The sequence below is a fragment of the Eubalaena glacialis genome, chromosome 3, assembly GCF_028564815.1.
Source record: "Eubalaena glacialis isolate mEubGla1 chromosome 3, mEubGla1.1.hap2.+ XY, whole genome shotgun sequence".
Taxonomy (NCBI): Eukaryota; Metazoa; Chordata; class Mammalia; order Artiodactyla; family Balaenidae; genus Eubalaena; species Eubalaena glacialis.
The window spans coordinates 32,673,381-32,691,979 of NC_083718.1; the positions used below are offsets into that span (position 1 = coordinate 32,673,381).

The 18,599-nt window shown below is 52.2% G+C and overlaps 1 protein-coding gene across 1 annotated transcript in view; it reads right to left on the minus strand.

Annotated features, from left to right (window-relative positions):
- Positions 1-13,403: 13,403 nt before the first annotated feature.
- The window catches only part of MAPKAPK2 (MAPK activated protein kinase 2), a 43,348-nt gene continuing 38,152 nt past the window's right edge, over positions 13,404-18,599 (minus strand). The window contains exons 2-10 of the mRNA XM_061187409.1: positions 17,446-17,585; positions 17,198-17,262; positions 16,836-16,915; positions 16,211-16,337; positions 15,523-15,598; positions 15,010-15,134; positions 14,589-14,674; positions 14,409-14,489; positions 13,404-13,829 (exon numbers count right to left, since the gene is read on the minus strand). Coding sequence (XP_061043392.1) covers positions 13,686-13,829; positions 14,409-14,489; positions 14,589-14,674; positions 15,010-15,134; positions 15,523-15,598; positions 16,211-16,337; positions 16,836-16,915; positions 17,198-17,262; positions 17,446-17,585 — 924 coding nt within the window. The 3' untranslated portion in view covers positions 13,404-13,685. The remainder of the gene's footprint in view (positions 13,830-14,408; positions 14,490-14,588; positions 14,675-15,009; positions 15,135-15,522; positions 15,599-16,210; positions 16,338-16,835; positions 16,916-17,197; positions 17,263-17,445; positions 17,586-18,599) is intronic.

Genomic DNA, 18,599 nt, shown 5'->3' on the forward strand with positions numbered 1-18,599 from the left:
TTTTTGCTCTATATGTAGCTACTCAGTGGCTTGGGGCAGGGATACTTTTTAAGTAACAGGTTTATTAGGGTGAAGCATGAGCAACATTATTTGGTATTCTATGATTTCAGAAAGTTTGGGAAACAGCAGTATCCCTTTGTAGTCCTCCAGCCCCGAGATTCTCTGATTCAGGGATGTTCTCAGAATGTCCATCACTCAACCTATTCTCTGATGTACCTGGATAGGAGCATGTGATACAAACCAGAGAGGTTTTATGGGGTCTTAGGATCCCATAAGAATTGTGACCCTCCACTCTCCCTATAGACAACAGCAGGACTTTAAAGATTTTTTTTTTTTAATTTTATTCGGCCATGTTGGGTCTTAGTTGAGGCACGTGGGATCTTTCATTGCAGAGCATGGGCTCTCTAGTTGTGGCATGCGGGCTCAGTAGTTGTGGCGCATGAGCTCCAGAGCGCTTGGGCTCAGTAGGTGTGGCGCACGGGCTTAGCTGTCCCGCAGCACGTGGGATCTATGTTCCCGGACCAGGGATCGAACCTGTGTCCCCTGCATTGGAAGGTGGATTCTTAAACACTGGACCACCAGGGAAGTCCCAACAGCAGGGCTTTAAATATCTGGGTTTCAGCTCTACCTAGCCCCACTGCGTAAGAGCTTCTACGGGATGTACTCCTCCTTACTACCCCACCTGTCTTTTTTCCTTGATTTTCTTATTTATTTTTATTCAGCTTTATTATACCACATCGAATACAGTTTGGGAAGCTTCTATGGAGAAAAGTGATATAAAAATAAAATACTAAACACAATAAATAATAAAGTGAAATAAACAAAAATTTGTTTAAATGATGTAGCCGCTGAAATCTAGACAGACGCTAGGTTATTAAAAGGAATTCTCAGGGTATCTTTTAACCCTCAGCCACAACCATCCACTCACCCAATATTTACTGAGCATCCTCTGTGGGGATTGTGCCTCCAGGGGTTCACCGTACTCCAGGGGCAAAGTGTTTTCGGCTTGTCCTCCCGCGCTGCACAGGTTTGTGGCTACTTTGTGGCAGCCCCTGCTGGGCCTGCTGGAACGTCAGGTTGAGGAATGAGATGGGTTGGAATGGTTGGTGCGGTTACTGCCACAAGACCCACTGAGAGCAGAACGAGAGGAAATGGGTTGAAGCAGCAGCAGGAGGGATGGGGGTTTGGCAGAGGGAAGGCTTCCCCTCGGTATGGGAAGGAAGAGCTGTCTCAGGTGACAGGAGAGCTGGAAGGATCAAGGTGCCAGCTGCCCTCGGGCACCTAGATCCAGGGTGGGTTTCCCTGTGTCTCACCAACCTCTGGGGACTGCTCCTAGCCCCAGCACGTGCTGCCGTCTCCGCCACACCCTTTGGCACTTAGTCATACAGTGCCTGGTGTTGCCTCCTCCAAACTGTCAGGGAGGTGGGGTCTCCGTCTTGTGCTTGTTACTAGGACGTTACTAGGTTCCCGCCAACGTTCAACAAATAGGGACTACTGTGTGCCAGGCGCCGGGATGTATCAGTGAATAAAGCAGACACTAATTCCTGCCCTTGTGGAGCTTGCATTCCAGTCATTATAAATAAGTTAGATGGCTTTTTAGAAGGTGATCAGATCTATGGGGGAGGGGGGATTAAGTAGGGTAATTGTTTTGTATGTACATCATACATCAATAAAAAATGGTTTTTAAAAATAAAGCCATGGAGGAGAATCCAGTGCCCAGAGTAAGGAGTCGGGGGTGGGAAGGAAGCCGGCAGTTTGAACTAGAGCTATAAGTGCAGACATTATTGAAAAAGTGACACATGAACAGAACGTAAAGGAAATAAGTTGTGCAGATATCTGAAGGAGGAGCTTTCCATCCGGGGGCCCTGGGGGCTGGCGGGGGGCGGGAGGTGCTGCACTGTGCCCTTCCAGCCCTCAGGTCCATGAGTGCTGTGGCTCGTTCACTGACAAGCGGCCGTGAGCCTCTCTGAGCCTCAGATGACTTCACTGCCTCCTCTTTGCCTTTGGGAGGTGTTCCAAGCAAGTTGTAAACTCCTGCTGACCATGTCAGGGCCCTGAACTACAGAAGATTTTTTTCTAGGCACTCAATCAAGTTGAGCCTCCACTTACAAGTCTATAAAATGGGGATGATAATACCACCATCTCATAGGGTTGTTGGAGATCAAAATCCACGAGAAGAGAGGTCGCAAAGGGGGATGGGGCCTCTGAACTGAGCTGGGCGGTTCCTTCATTCACTGTGTGCCAGGAACTGGGCTAAGGGTTTACACTGATTAGCTATTTAATTCTCACAACACAGCATGACAAAGATGCCCTTTCTGTCACTGTTTCACTGATGGGAAATTGAGGCTTACAGAGGGTGAAAGCTTTGAGCCGGCAAGTGGAAGAGCCAGAACGTGACCAGGATCTGTGGGAGTCCAGGGCGCTGGCCCACACCGCCTCTCTTGCTCAATCACTCAAGCCACACTGTATTTGCTGGTGTGAGCACAAAGGACCAGGTTCTGAAACCCAACCTAGACACAGCTTCTCTCACATTTCCTTTCAATCAGCCCCAGTCTCTGTGGCCTCCTTTGCTGGGATATAACCCAGTGGTTTTCACCCCCGAAGTCAGGCACCTGATTAATTTTGTCAACTGTGGGAGGGAGGGAAGGGGATGCATTCTTAGAACTGGGGCCGAGGCTGGGGCTGGCGGGCTCCACTTTCAGCTCATGCTAGATATCGCCGGCATAGGGGTTTTGAGAGAAACCCTGTGACTCAACCTCACCTCTCACGGCCCTTGTTTCACTAGAAGGCACACCGTCTTCCCATCAGCCTCCCTTGGCCCGCAACTCTGCCCAGCTGCTAACGCCCCCCAGTGACACTCCTCCCCCCCAGCTACTCGCGCTGCCTCCCAGCAAGTCACATCCCAGCATGGGCGGGGGTCCTCTTTGCGGGCTGAAGAGCAACACATCCAGTGGGTCCGAACAGCCCCGCCCCAGACCCTATAGCAGACTTGCCCAACCAAAGCCACCCAGTGTGGGGCTTCCCTGGTGGCGCAGTGGTTGAGAATCTGCCTGCCAATGCAGGGGACATGGGTTCGAGCCCTGGTGTGGGAAGATCGCACATGCCGCGGAGCAACTAGGCCCGTGAGCCACAACTACTGAGCCTGCGCGTCTGGAGCCTGTGCTCCGCAACAAGAGAGGCCGCGACAGTGAGAGGCCCGCGCACCGTGATGAAGAGTGGCCCCGGCTCGCCGCAACTAGAGAAAGCCCTCGCACAGAAACGAAGACCCAACACAGCCAAATAAATAAAGAAAGAAAGAAAGAAAAAAAAAAAACTGCTCTTCGTGGTTTAAAAAAATAAATTAATTAATTAAATAATAATAAAAAAAAAGCCACCCAGTGTTAATCACCTTTACCCAGGCAGAGAGCAACGGGCGCCAGCCCAGGACACTGTTGCGACAGCTGCCACTGTTGTGAAAGGGCGTGGGTCAGCAGGAAGAGAGAGCTCAGAAGGAATAGAGCAGGGAAGGGGCAGGAAGACACATTTCCAGATTCCCAAACCCAAACTCTCCTTTTTAGTTAAGTCAACCTGCTCGCACTGATACAATAATAAGACTACTTCCTATGATACATAATAACGAGTGCTGTGTGCCAGGCATTATGCTCAAGCTTTTACAAGTCTTTTACACAGTTTTTCATTTGTTCCTCACAACAACTGAATGAGGTCAGTGATATTATTTTGTTAGTCTGGGTCCTCCGAGAAGCAGATGACAAAATGGGATTAAACATGCACACGTTTTATGAGGGGAAATGCCTTTATGAGAGAAAATAGGTTGGGAGCCAGGCCAGGCAGGGAGAGCCATCATACCACGCCTGACCCCATCGAGGAGTGAGGGAGAGGAGTCTGGGCACAGGAGTCCTAGAGGTTCCACAGAGTTGTCAGGGAGTCCTCCAGCCAAAGTCACTAGAGTTCTGGTTCCCCCAGGAACCCATGTGCCTTAGCATCCCTGCTGTGCCCAGTCATTGGCTGGGGGCAGATGCAGGGGAGGATGGCCTCAGTGCAGATGCAAAAATGGGTTTCAGAGCAAGCAGCTGGGGCCCTTGGATGATTATGCTGTAATTGGATATCTGTGAGGCACCTGCTCATAATTAATAATTAAGTATTATAAATATTAATATTTAATTAATAGTTGTGGGTGCCACAATTATTATCCCCATTGTACTGGTTGGTAAACTGAGGCTCAGAGAGGTCAAGTCACCTGTCCATAGTTTGAACCCAGTTGAGTATAACTCCAAAGCTTTCTCCTGTGCAGTGTGCATCTGAGTTATTGACCACCGTGTCACAAGCCTGATCTCAGACTCGGTAATCAGCAGAGGGCTGAGCACACAATCAGTGTCCCAGAAAGGGTTTTGGGGGGAAAATGTGGCTGAGCTCCTGAATAGTAAGAAAAAATCCTTGCATGTCTCCTGTGTCCCCCATAACACCTAGGACCCTGAGTCAGAGCTATCTCCTCTGCCATGTGCCTTTCTTTCCCCACTCTCCCTAATCAGAGGGGCCATCCCTCCCAGGTAACCTCCCATGGCACTCTGGAACTCTTACAGCACCCGGCAGTCTTTCTTATGTCAAAGTCATTTGCACACTGCAAACTCCTAGGTGCTCCACCTGGGACACTCGCTTCCCAGTCTGAGGAGTGGGTCAGGTAACCTGCTCAAAGTCAAATACCAGTAGGAGGCTGAACAAGGCTGAACCTCAGAATTGTCTTTGAGCCATTCTGCCTACACACCCAAAATTTATGCAAATAACCGCAATTGAGTGAGCAGAGCTGCTGATGTGTGAGGAGAGGTTTTAGGAATCCCCTTGCCCCCTCCAGATCTGATTTTTCCAGTCACTCACAATGTGGCCAAGGGTATGCATCTATTGGTTTTGGGAAGTGCTTTGAATGTCCTCTTATTTTCAGCTGACTTATTCTGTCCCCAGATTGCCCCACAGCTGGCAGCAAATCCTTTCATGGACCTCTCATTCAGAAAACAATATGCAAAGTGCATTCATTCATAAATCGATACTGTCTTTTTGGCAGTGTTTACCAAAACCTAAAATGTGTATACCCTTTGATGTAACTATTCCACTTCTAGGAATCTGTCCTACAGAAATCCTTACAATGTGCACAAAGATACTGTGCAAGATGTTTGCAACATTAAGACTAACAGTTTAAAAAAAAAGAAATGAGACATTCATCAGTAGCAGATAAATTATTGTATAGCCACACTATGGGCTGTTAAAAATGAATATGATGGTTCTGAGTTCAGTCATGGGCACCCACTAAGAAATGCCAAGTTAAAAAAGCAAGTTGCGTGTTGATTGACGGTACGAAAAAGTTTTGGGGATTGGTTGCACAACAATGTGAACATACTTAACACTACGGAGCTCTACACTTAAAGATGGTGGTAGTAAACTTTATGTTATGTGTATTTCACCACAATGTTTTTTTTTTTTTTGGCCGCGCCATGCGGCTTGTGGGTCTTTGTTCCCTGACCAGGGATTGAACCCATGCCCTGGCAGTGAAAGCACCAAGTCCCAACCACTGGACCACCAGGGAATTCTCTCACCACAATTTTTTTAAAAAGCAAGTTGCCGAACAATATGCCTAATGATTTCATTGCTACTTGTTACAGCCTTCAAAGGAATTTCTCACCTGTGTTTCTAAGCATATATGTATGTAGACAAATAATTAGAGTTTTTGGTAAGACTGGATAAAATCAAAATAAAATCAAGCTGCTAAAAGTAGTTATTTCTGAAGAGGAAGTTGGCATAGTTAGGTGAGGAGAGGTTATAAAGAGAAAACTTTCACATTTCACTCTGTATGTATATGTAATTATGTGTGTATATAATTTCTTTGAATGATTGGACTTGCTTGTGTTAATTGTTCTTTAGATGCATTCATCCAGCCAGCAGGTACTGCGCACGCACCTTTTCTGGGTGAGCTGTCATCCTCAGAACCTGGAATAGGCGGATGAAACTGGATTTCTCGTCTACCTCTTCCTCTTCCTTGCAGACTGGCTCAGAGAATGGCCTGCTCTCATCCCACTGTGGGTGGGTTGGGTGAGAGGTAGGATTAGAGTCTCACTATGAGGATCATTTCCATAAAGCAGGTTTCTGATCAGAAAAGGAGACAGCTGAGTGCCAGAGAGCCAGAGGCCCCTCTAGGTCTTAGTACAAACACCAGATTTCCCCATACCACAGGCTCCAGTCAAAACTAACCAAGGTCTCGTTCTCAGAGTCAGATGAGATTGTGATTTCTTTGAAAAGTAAACCTCTGCCTGGTGAATTCAGAACCACTGGCCTCCAAATCAGAGGCTAAGGGCTGGGAGAATTCAGCTCTTTCTGAACCTTAAGGCCTCACAGCCTCAGGAGGCTCTAGCTATTTGAGGAACAAGAGACAATCAGCTGCAGGAACTGAGGAAGGAACAAGATCACGTTTCACATGGTCCCAGGCAGCAGTGACCTGAGCCAGCAACTTGGCCAGAGCTTGGGCCAGAGCCACCCAGACTGGGGACTCATTTGCATGACTTTTGCAGTACTTTGCATCATGGGGCCCGGGAACACTGTTACCCTAGGATCAGAGAGGTCAAGACCAGTATTTAGTCACACAGGGCCTGGGGGACAGAAACAAAACTCAGAGGACGAGAGGACTCATGAAGGGAGGGGGATGGCAAAGGAAGAAAGCCAGTCCCAATACTTCACTTGCAAATACTGGCAGGGGTGTCGGATGGGGTAGGAAACTTCACTGTCCCTTAGAGCAAGAAAGTTATGCAAACGAATATATTTGCATGGCAGCCTGGCCCCTAAAATGACTTACTACATGCAGGTTCCTGGCCTCAGGAGCAGCCACTCCCCGCAGAGCCCCACCTGAGATCCTGCAGGCTTGAAGGCCAAGATTTTCTGTCCAGAGGCTCTGGGTACTGACTTCCCTTCAGAGCAATCATTATTCCTTGCAGACTGTGGATAGACATTCCAAGGTAACTCCAGGCCTGAGATGCTGGTGTGTGACAAAAAGTGTGGAAGCTTAGGTACACTAAAATGTGTATTTGTTACAGGGAAGCTCCTAAGGGCTTCAGGTTTAATACACCTGGAGCCCATGGTGTAGGGACCATGGTGAACGGGGATGAGAAAGACCTGCAAAGAACTCTGGCTTTTCAGTGACACTCAGAGGGGAGAGGGGCAAGGAAGCCCTTGACAACCATTCACCCCAATTTTCCAGGACCCCCCAATCTCATGTAACGTTATCCTTTTCTATAATGATCTGTAAAATGCATAACTAAAAATGATCTAAGTTTAACGTATAACCTTGTAAGGATTCTTTAAAAATTAATGAACTTAAGAATAGGTGGTGGTGGCGGGGTTTGGGGGGTACTTCCTAGGTGGTTCCAGTGGTTAAGACTCTGCGCTTCCACTGCAGGGGCTGCGGGTTCGATCCCTGGTCGGGAAACTAAGATCCCACGTGCTGCGCGGTGCGGCCAAAATAAATAAATAAAATAATCAATTAATTAGTTTAAAAGACTAGCAGGGGGTTGGGGGGGGCACTTCCCTGGAGGTCCAGTTGTTAAGACTCCGAGCTTCCACTGCAGGGGGAACGGGTTTGATCCCTGGCTGAGGAACTAAGATCCCGCATGCCCCATGGCACAGCCGAAAAAAAAAAAGAATAGGCGGGGGTGAAGAGAAGGAAGGGGCGAGGGGCAAGATGGAGGGATTAAGAGGTACAAGCTACCATGTATAAAATAAATAAGCTATAGAGCAGCTATTGTACAGCACAGGTAATATAGCCTACATTATATAACTATAAATGGAGTGTAAGCTTTAAAAATTGTGAATCACTATGTTGTACACCTGAAACTTATATAATATTGTAAATCAACTATACCTCAATTTTTTAAAAAAAAGAATATGTGGGGAAATCCCTGATAGGCTAAGTTTTGGTTTTGGGGGAACAAACATGGTGAAAGAGGGGAATCCAGGTTGAAGGGGCTGAAAAGAGAAAATGAACAGAAAATACCGAGGGCCCCCCACTGAGGAGAAGCCAGATTTCCCGTGGACAGAACCGATGGCCGAAGGTCCAGCTGAATTGATGAGAAGACAGCAGTTCAGACCAGAAGACAGAGGGGTGAAAGCAGACAGGAAGAGCTGACTCTTACTCCGCAGAAACCAGAGCAGAAATCTGATGGCAACACCTCTACCATGCTGCTCCCTCATTTTCTACCATCAAATTTGTCGAATTTGCCAGCTTGAAGGCCTCCTGAGTCTCCGCCAGAAAAGCTCTACCCTCCCCACCTAGGCCCCCTGCTCTGTCCCTGTCCCATGAAAGCGCTGATCCTCCCTGCCTTCCATCCTATTAACCCCCACCTATGCCTCTAAGCTGAGTCCCAGGAGGGCTGGACCCACTTCTAACTCAGCTGTGTCTCCCCGAAGTCCCAAGCGCTGGGTGTGGCACACGGCAGGTGCTCCAGATGAGCTGAATCGGAACGCGGCATTTCTGTTCCTGGAGGGAGTCTCAAAGGCTCGGGCCCAGGAGGCCAAGGCACTGACCCCGCGAAGGGCGGCCTGTTTGTGGGAGGGGCCCTAGCCCTGCACACCCGGACAGTGCTTCCCTCCTCTTGAAGTCCTGGCATGGCCACGTGTCATCCTCCTGTGCCTGGGTCGGAGAGGACCAATGTTGTCCTGAGCAAGGCATGCATGGAGGGCTTCGTCCAACAGGAGATGAGGATCCAGGATCCAGGATCTTCTGACCTCACTCATCCCTCCAGTCTCAAAACCTCTAGGGCCCTAAGAGGCCACTTGGGCTGGGGCAGTTTTGAATGGATCGATTCAGACCACAAAGTATGTGTCCAGGCCTCCGGATGCAGAGAAAGAAAAGACAAGGCCTCTGATGGTTGCACGCAGATTTTGTATCTCGCTGGGCAGCAACTGGGTCTTACACTTGGTTTTTCCCAAAGCATAGCACATATAGTAAGTGCCTGGGTATTTATTTGGTGATTTAGTATGTTGGGTCCGACTGAGTGCAGGGAAAGGAAGATGAGTCCACCAAAAGGCCCCACCAGAGCTTGGTGTCCCTTCCAAAGAATGGCTACTCCCCAACTCAGCCAGCCTCCCCCTGGGGTGGCCCCTAAACATGGGCTTCAAGAGACAGAGCCAGGGAGGGGCTGTATCCCTGGGGCTGATCACAGGCTGGCTCCCAAAGCCTCCCCCAGCCCCCTCTGGCCCCCTGGAGAGCGCCCATCAGGTTTGTTTACATTCACCGGGGGTGGGTGAGACAGCCACTTTCCCTAGCCTCACCAACTCCACCCTCTTCCCTTGAATAACTGAATTTCCTTCGCACCCTGAGCAGGCCAGCCTACCCACTCTACCCACTGTCATTCCCAGCCCTCCGCGTTTCCTGTCTCCAACCCAGTCAAAGGAAAACCCCTAATTTTCTGTTATTGTTTACCAACCCAACTGCCTCCTCTCTCCAAGGCACAGGTGATGCCCTCAAGCTGACAGGAACATGGACTCAGCCTAGACCACCAACCCTGCTCCAAACCTGGGCTTCCCTGTGCCCTCTGCGCAGGGCAGCCCACCAGAGGGTAGGACACCAATAGTGATAAAGGCCACCTGGCCCCTGACCAAACATTTAAATCCATCATCTTGCTGCATTCCTCAACAGCCACAGGGCCTAGGAGTGCCACCCCCATTCCCTAGAAAAGGAAATTCACCTCTACTCAGTGGAGAGGAATCCAGCTGTCTCCCTGCTTGGCCTCCCTTCCCCACCTCCCTTATCAAGAGGACTTTGGTGTTTTTTTTTTTTAAGAAACTCTAAACTTGGAAGCAGGAGACCCAAGTCAGATTGACCTCTGCTTAGTCATGAGGCCTTGGGAGAGTCACTTTACTTCTCTGATGCTGAGTTTTCTTACAGGTAAACTGGAGGCTAGACTGACTCCCTCAGAGGGCTTTTATGATGGTGAAGAGATCAAGAGAAAGAGCCCAGCACAGCACCGGTGCTTCCTAGGTGCCTACAAGTGTCCATAAGCCCTCCTTACATCTCACACCGCTTAAGGGTGTTCAAGAACCATCTCCTGTTGCCCCCTGCAACCACGCAAGCCAGCAACTGCCTTTAGGTACGAAAGTTCCACTGCCATCCCACCTGGGAGTTTAGCAGAAGGAGCTTAAGTTCTTCCTAGAGACAGAGAATCACAGGGCCACACCAGTGTGGAAGGTCAGGGGCATGGAGAGAGTAGAAAGGCATGGCAAGACCCCACTCACCAAGCCAGGCCCCTCCTGCCCTTCATCCCAGCCACCTTCCCTGAATGTCAGATCCAGTTTTGTGAACTGGGCTGACCTAGATGGAGGAGGAAGCAAAACACAATTGCTAACGTGTGGGGCAAGAGGATGAGAAGGCTGTGAGACGGGCCTCTGTGGCAGAGCAGCGGTCCTACAAACGCTCACATCCCAATCCCTGGACCAGTGAACATGTGGCCTCACATGGCAAAGGGACTCTACAGGTGGGATTGAGGTGAAGGACCTCCTGCATTATCTGGGTAGGCCCAGTCTAATCACACAGGTCCTTAAAAGTGGAGACTCCTTCCTGGCTAGGTTAAGAGAGATGCGACAACAGAAGGTCAGAGAGATGCGATGTTGCTGCCCTTGAAGATGGATGGAGAGGGCCATGAGCCAAGGAATGGGGAAGACTCTGGAAGCTGGAAACTCAAGGCAAGAAAATCTCCTAGAGCCTCCAGAACACAGCTCTGCTGAGACCTTAGATTTTAGACCAGGGAGACCGTATCAGACTTCTGACCTCATAAATCTAACATATTAAATTTGTGCTCTTTTAAGCCACGAAATGTATTACAACAGCAACAGAAAACTAACATGGCCTCCAAAGACAGCAGAGCACTGACAACGCCGTCCCCCTGTACCCCAATTCCCGCCCTACCACCCCTTATTCCCTCTTCCCCCGAGTTCTTATCAATCACCTCTGATACCCACATAAGCACAGACAACATGACTGGATTTCTCTGAGAGCAAAACCTCATGCTGGTTCATTCGAATGGTGGTTTCTAGAGTGATGGGTAGAGTTTCAAGGTAGGAGCCAACCACATTCAGGAGTTGTGTGGGGGAGGTCACGGGGCCACAGGCATGCCCTGCCTCTGCCAGGAACCCGAGCGGGGGCATGCGATCCCACTGATGACCGGGCGGATGAGCAGGCCCCTCCTCCAGGCAGGAGACCAGGTCTTAGGATGAGACCACCCCAGGCCTTGGGATCCTGAGTTCTAGTCCAAACCCATTAGCTCTGGGATCCCCAGCACATCCCTTCACTCCCTTGGTCGGTTTCCTCGCTCATAAAACAGGGATAACCCTCCTGCCTTGCCTTTCTCCCTGACAGCTCTGAGGATCAAGTGAGAAAATGCAGGTGAACTTATCGATGACTGTTTTTCCATCTGACTGGGAGGGAGCGCAGTGGGGTCAATAGACCGATTTCTACCTTGGGCCCCACTGCGAACCAGTTCACTGTGCGTCTCAGATACCCCACGTCTGAGCCTCAGCCTTCTCGTCTGTGAAGTGAGGGGAATGGATCATAGGAGCCCTGAGGCCTCTTCCAGGTCTGATGTAGAGTATTCTGGCTTCTGCCTGAGCCCTATCACCTCCTCCTGGAACTTTCAGGAACTACACTGACCTGCTCCTCTGGACTCTTTCCCAGGATTTGAACCAATTCACCACCAGCAACTTCTTCACAGTCCTCATACCAGCCAGCCCCCCAGGCTGAGGGTGTCAGCGCCTGATTGTGGCTAAACAAGTCAAAGAACTGGGCTGAGAAGCAGCTTGGCTCCTGATTCAATACTTGGCAAAAGAGCACGGGCTCCCCGCACCGTGGTTGGCACCAGCCCTGCTCTCCGTGTCCCCACACCAGGTCCTGGCCAGGCCCTCAGTGGGGCGGGCGCTGGCTCCCTCTCGCCAGGGAGCCCTCCCCTCCTCTCCCAGGACACACGGACTCTGCCCTCCCAACTCACAGAACCACTCTCCACGTGTGGAAAGAGGCCAGGTGGGGGATCAAGGGGCTGAGCCCCACGAAGGAAGAGAAAGAAAACCTTTCAACTATTAAATCTGTTTAGTAAAGACAATTTTGCTCATACAAAACAACAAGAGTTTACAACAATCTGAGTGCTGGACACGCCATCAGAGACGGGAGGCGCCATGGGCACTCGGAGCCCTTGCCTCACACCCAGAGAAGACCCTGGGTGCGCCCCCCAACCCTGCCCCTGAGGGAGATGAAAGCTGAAGCATTACTGTCACCCCTTCCCCAAGGGACCATGGCACAGAGGACCTCTCCCCACACTGCTGCCAATTAATACTGGGGAGGGAGGGCCCTCCCCACCTCCCCCCCTCCCCCCCTCCTGCCTGGACACATGACGCTGAGTAGTGTGGGGTGGGGGGAAGGGGCTGATGGGGTGGGGGGAAGGGGCTGATGGGGAGGGGCAGGATCGGGACATCTTTGGTGTGAAGCCTCCCCAGCCCACCCGCTAGGCCGCACGATGGAGATCTGCAGGAGGGCCGCAAGAGTGGTGCTGTCTTTGCCCACCAGGGGGTGCTGCCGATGCCCCAGAGCCCAGGAGGCACGCGAAATGCAGCAGCTCTGTGTCACTCATCGACTGCCCAGGCTCACCCATGCGGGCTGAGAGTGGGCCTGTTGAGAAACAGCAAAAATGTAAGAAAATAAACACGTACGGGTTAATAGTGGCAGGAAGGGGAAGCAGAGAGATGACGTGGTAGATGAGCGCCTCGGAGGACCAGGACCAGCCCTCAGCGGGGAGTGGGGTCCTGGGCGGGGCTCCAGTCTTCTTGGTCGCTGTGCCAGTGCTAAGTCACTCCTCCCCACCTCCCAGGACCCGCTCACAGAGGCAGGCACGGACGGCCTGGCTCAGAATCTGGACACGCTTCCTAGGCACTTTGGCAGAGCCAGCGCGGGCAGGGCAGGCCTGAGGAGGGAGACAGTTCCTGAGCCCCGACAGAGGCCCTCCCTCTGCAGCCCTGCCTGCCCCTGGCCCCTCAAATGCACAGGCCCAGGCACTGATCCAGGCACACGGGCACGGGCACACGCACACGCACAACCACACTCACTCCTATCCGTCTGGCACACTGGTGACGTCTGAGGGCTCAGCAGAGGACGTGGGTGGCCTCCTGGCCCCAGCCCTCCACGGCCTGCAGCTCCCGGAAGGCCTCAGCCAGCGGGGACCTGGGGCTGTAGTGGGGAAAGTAGAGGCCTGGTGGCACGACACAGGGACGCCCTCTATAACAGTTTCCACAAACACCCTTTAACAAACCCCAAACCCTTGTAGTATCCAGACAGGAAAGGGTTTGGGGGGAAGGAGCAGGAATGAGGGCAAGAACGATAAAAGAAGTTTCATAAAAATTCTAAGTCAAATTATTGATAAAACTGCAAAATGAGCACAGGTTCAAGAGCATCTTGCTCCTTCTCTCCACGCCCTCCCAGCCTTCCAGGCTCTCCCTCTCAGGGGTGGCCAGAACCAAAGGCAGAATTCAGCCTATGACGAGGTCCGGGCTCCATGAGGCTGAGGAGGAGGGAGGCGGGAGTGGACAGTTCTGTGTCTCTTCATTTAAAAAATATATTCAGGTCAAGAGTTATTGCTTGTCCTCCAGTGGAGCAGGACGGGCTCAGCGGCTCAGTGAGCAAGGGCCGCGGCCTCCAGGGCCCGAGCTTTCTTCCGCCTCTTCAGAAGCAGAGGGTTGGATGCGTCTTCAATCTTTTTTATCTTGATCTGCTCATAGTCGACCCGCATCGTGGCCAAGGCACTGGTCATCTCCTCCTGGTGGGCAGTGACCGAGAGAGACGTGAGAGGCGACAGACAAAGCAAGGGCAGGATGAGGGTGACGGGTGGGAGCAGAAGAGACAGAGGGCAGGCTGGTTGATGGGTCCAGGGCTGGGTCAACAGAGCCTGGCCACTGTGCTGCCACCGCTCTCCTAGAGCTCTCCAGCGACGCCACGGGAAGGCAGAAAGAGCACAGACTAGGAGTCAGGAGACCTGGGTTCGTGTCTGCCCCAGCCAATCACTAGCTGCGTGACCTTGAACAGGTCACCCCCCCTCTGGGCGTCAGTTTCCTCGTCTGCAAAGTGAGGAGATGGTACCAGATGACCTTTCAGGTCCCTTTAGAGACCCAGACAGTAGAGGGCTTGTAGAAAACAGCCACGGCCAACTTTAGGCCAAACACAGAACCTCTGCCCACAACCCGGCAGGGAAGTGGCTTAGAGCCGCTGTTCCTGTTGTAACAGACATCCCCTGGGGTGAGCTCATACAAAACTAGCCCCTCTGGGCCAGCACCGCCTCTCACACCCAAGCACCTCAGCGAGCACCCTCTGAGCCCCTCTTGGCCAGTGGTCCCCTCACCTTGACGTCCTCCCACCTCTCCTTGTCCTCCTTCAGGACGCGGCTGGTGTGCAGTGGGGTTTGAGGGACCTTTGTTGATTGCTGGGGATAGAGAAAAGTGTCAGGGTGAAAGCCTGGGTGGGGTGGAGCCCCAAGGGACAGTCCGCATGAACCCAGGCCCCTCCGGCCCACCAGGCTTACCATGATCCAGGGGTGGTTCATGAACTCGGTGATGGTCATCCTCTGGGTGGGCTCTGTCTTCAGCAGGTTCCGGATGAGCATCTTCACTGTGGGGGAAAGCGAGGTGCGGGGAGGGGACAGAGATGGCTAAGGGGCCACCCTCCTTCTCCTGCTCCTTCCCACAGTTTTCAGGGAAAAACCAGATTCAAAGGGGCATGGACACAGACCACCCAAGGAGCTAGCCTTGAAGACCGTTATGGCTCCAGCCCTGACAGCCCCACGCGCCCCATACCCCAGCTCTGCCACAGGCCCTTCACACAGACAGGACGTACCCAGCAGCTGTGGGCCAGGTGCAGATCCACAGCCATGCCACCCACGTGAGACCACCCCTGCACACGCACACACACCTGCACACACGCACATGTACACGTGGGTTCTCTACCTTCCTCTGATACTTCTGACCATTCTGGGTTGGGGAATTCATACTGGCCCATTCGGATGCGACTCTTCATGCCCGGAGAGATGGCAAGGCCATGGTTGGAATAGAAGGGGGGATACCCACACAGCCTGAGCCAAGAGGAAGTGGGAAGAGAGGGACAGAGCTGATGTTATTTAGGGTCCTGCACCAGGACTAGAGCGAGACACAGGCTTCTTCTTGTAAAGGTCACAGAGAAATTGGGACTCACTGACTCAGGTACAATATACAAAGTCAAGGACAGGGCCCAGGAATCCAACATACCGAGTAGCTAAACCACACATTTTCCTGCCCATTAGCTAATTTATAGCATTTAGCTGTCAGAATCCACTAAACGCAGAGAGACAGGAACATGCAGGGGATTCTCAGGGCGTCTCCCATCCAGAAGGGGAACACTAATCTTGGCCTCTTCTTCTCATCCCACCCCTGCCCCAGCCCAGCCCAGCCCCACTTCCCCCAGGCCCCTCTCCACACACTCACAGGATGTACATGATGACACCCAAGGACCACATGTCACAGGACTTGTCATACTTCTCTGGGCCCAGCACTTCTGGAGCTGCAAACCAAAGGTCAACGTGGGTGGGCCTGGCCCTCAGAACACTGGGATCCACCCCAGTTCCTCGGTGGCTGGTGCTCCCCACCCAACCCTTCAGCCCATCTTGATGGGACTTAGCGGGGCTGGGAAGGGGAACAGTCATAGCCCAGACCCAGGGGTGGACAAAGGAGACCAGAAGACCCTTCTCCAAGAGAGCGCTAGGGCTAGAATCTCAAGATAAAACAAGTCTTGAACTGCAAGAGCCTTTCAGACTGCCATTTAATTTGACAAACATGTTTTGAGAGTTTATTCTGTGCCAGTTAGCTGGGGCTCCTGAACCAAATCTGCATACCAGACTCCACTGGGAATCTGATAGGAATGACAACTCTTCTCAGGAAAAGCGTGCATGTGTGCAAAATCCCACCCATAATCTCAGGCAGATAATTTCCTATAATGCTTCAGTCCCAGCTGAGTTCTGATGAGCCCTACTTTGGGTCGGGTCACATCAGAACCAGTGCTAGAAAGGGCCTGAGGACTCAACTCTCCTAGGACTTGTGGCCCTGAGACCGGCAAGAGGAGGGTTTGAGAAGAGCTCTGGGGAAGACAAGCTCCCCAGACCTCCTCTGGACTTACCCACATAGTATGGCGTGTAACAAGGAGTGGTCAGAGAGTTGTGGCTGGTGGTTTCCTTGGCAAAGCCAAAATCAGTGAGTTTGAGAATGGCGTTGGGCCTTTTGGAGGTGTATAAGAGATTCTCAGGCTACAGAGAAAGAGACATAAACAGAACCTCTGCTGAACCTGTGAGGGGCTATCCCTCCCTCCCTTCCTCCCTTCCTTTCTTCCTCCATTCAACAACCATTTGTCCAGCCCCTGTGATCTGCACACCGTGAGGACCCTCAGCTCCCTGCCTCCCAAGAGCTTACAGTGTGCACGGGAGTCGGACGCTGATGCAGAGAACCGCAGTGAACACTGCAGTGACATAGAGACCGAAGATGTGGCGGTGAGGTGTGACTGAGGAGCACCGCAGGATGAGGGCGGCCTCACAAGGCTGCATGACTGGGGCGGGGGTTTGCCCAGCGAGGGCAGGGCCTGCGGGGTAGAGAGTGGCACTCCGCCCCACTCTCACTCAGGAACTAGGCAGCGGGGATGCAGGATGACTCTGGGGACCCTCCCTAGGGTCACCACGACCCTGACCCCTACGGCCTCCATGGCACCTGAGTTGGGGGAACTGGGGGGGCACAAAAAGAACAGCTGGTACCTTGACATCCCGATGTGCGATGTTGATCGAGTGTAAGTACTGGATCGCCTCGCCGATGCTCTTCATGATCTCTGATGCCTCTGCAGAGAAGAGGGAATGTGCGAGCGGGAAGGAAAGTCACAAGATGTGTCATGAGGTTTGAAAACCCAATACACCGATCCCCCACACAGCCTAAGGCTCCCTACGTCCACCCCCACCCCCCAGAAACCAAGGAATGAGGAGCAGCCCTGGCTCAGCTGAGGAAGAAGGCCCCAGCGGCGAGCCAGAGAAGGCAGCAGGCCTCCGCACCTCTCACGAGAGCCCCTTCAGACACCCCGTGCCCTGCCTGCCCGAGCCCAGGCCCCACAACAGACCCTTTCTACCTCTTTCTGTGAATGCCTGGTCTCCTCGGTCCTGGATTCGGCTGAAGAGTTCTCCACCATCCAAACTGAAACAAAGCCACAGTCAGATCTGAGGACATAGCATCCCACTAGCACTCTCCCCACTGCCCCTCCAAAAATCTTTACATTTTAAGCTTCAGAGTCCCCATGTGGCAGTCCTCTGAAGGTAAGGGGCCTGGGTGGGGAGTGGGATCAGGCTGGGCCAGGAGTAAAGAGGAAGGGCTGCTCACCACTCCATGACGATCAGCAGGCACTTCCTCCCCGCGTACAGGTTCTCATAGACGTCCACGATCCGCACAATGTGTGGGCACTGGGAGGCCCGCCAGTGCAGCTCCACCTCCCGGCGGGCCTTGGGGCAGTCCTGAAGCATCTGCAAGCCAAATGCCTCCTGAGTAACCTTGGCGGGGCAGCCGGCTGCTGCGCCACCTGGACCTACTGCAAGGCCTGGCCCACGCACTCGCCCACATCCCCACCGACACACCACCGACTCTCCCTACGCTGGTCCAACACCAGCCCCCTTAGCACTTTCCCTGCACTTCCTTCTCCTAAGCCCCGACTCAGAGCTCTGCAGCTCCCTCGTCTGCTCTAAAAGGAACCTCAAGATGACCCCTCGTGGGGTCTGGACAGCTATTCTGAGACCACCCTTGACCATTCAGGGGAAAGGCCCAGCTATGGGCATGAAGTCTATTCCAGAAGGCGAGCAGAGTTGAGCATTGGGAGACAAGAGGGTAAAGGACACCTGGGCAGAAAGACAGACTGAGGAAAAAACCAAACAATGAAAAGGGGCCTAGAGACAGGGGAGACTCCAGATCAGTTAGAAAAGGTACCTCCAAGATCCCTAAACCCCAGCATATCAAATCCTGAGCAATGTCCTTTCAACCAACAGATAGTCTCAGGAGTCAGCCCGGTGTGGTCTGAATCCTGGTTCTTACTAGATCTGCAACCTTGAGCAAGTTACTTAACTCACGGGCCTCGTCCTTGTCCCCTCTTCTTCCATGGACCAGGTGGCCAGGGGGTATTAAGGCAGCCTGGCGCCCTCACCTGCCTCAAGGGCTGAATCTTTTTTTTTTTTTTTAACATCTTTATTGGTGTACAATTGCTTTACAATGGTGTGTTAGTTTCTGCTTTACAACAAAGGGAATCAGCCATACATATACATATATCCCCCTATCCCACCCCTCTAGGTGGTCACAAAGCACCGAGCTGATATCCCTGTGCTATGCGGCTGCTTCCCACGAGCTATCTATTTTACATTTGGTAGTGTATATATATGTCCATGTCACTCTCTCACTTCGTCCCAGCCCACCCTTCCCCCTCCCCGTGTCCTCAAGTCCATTCTCTACATCTGTGTCTTTATTCCTGTCCTGAAGGGCTGAATCTTGAC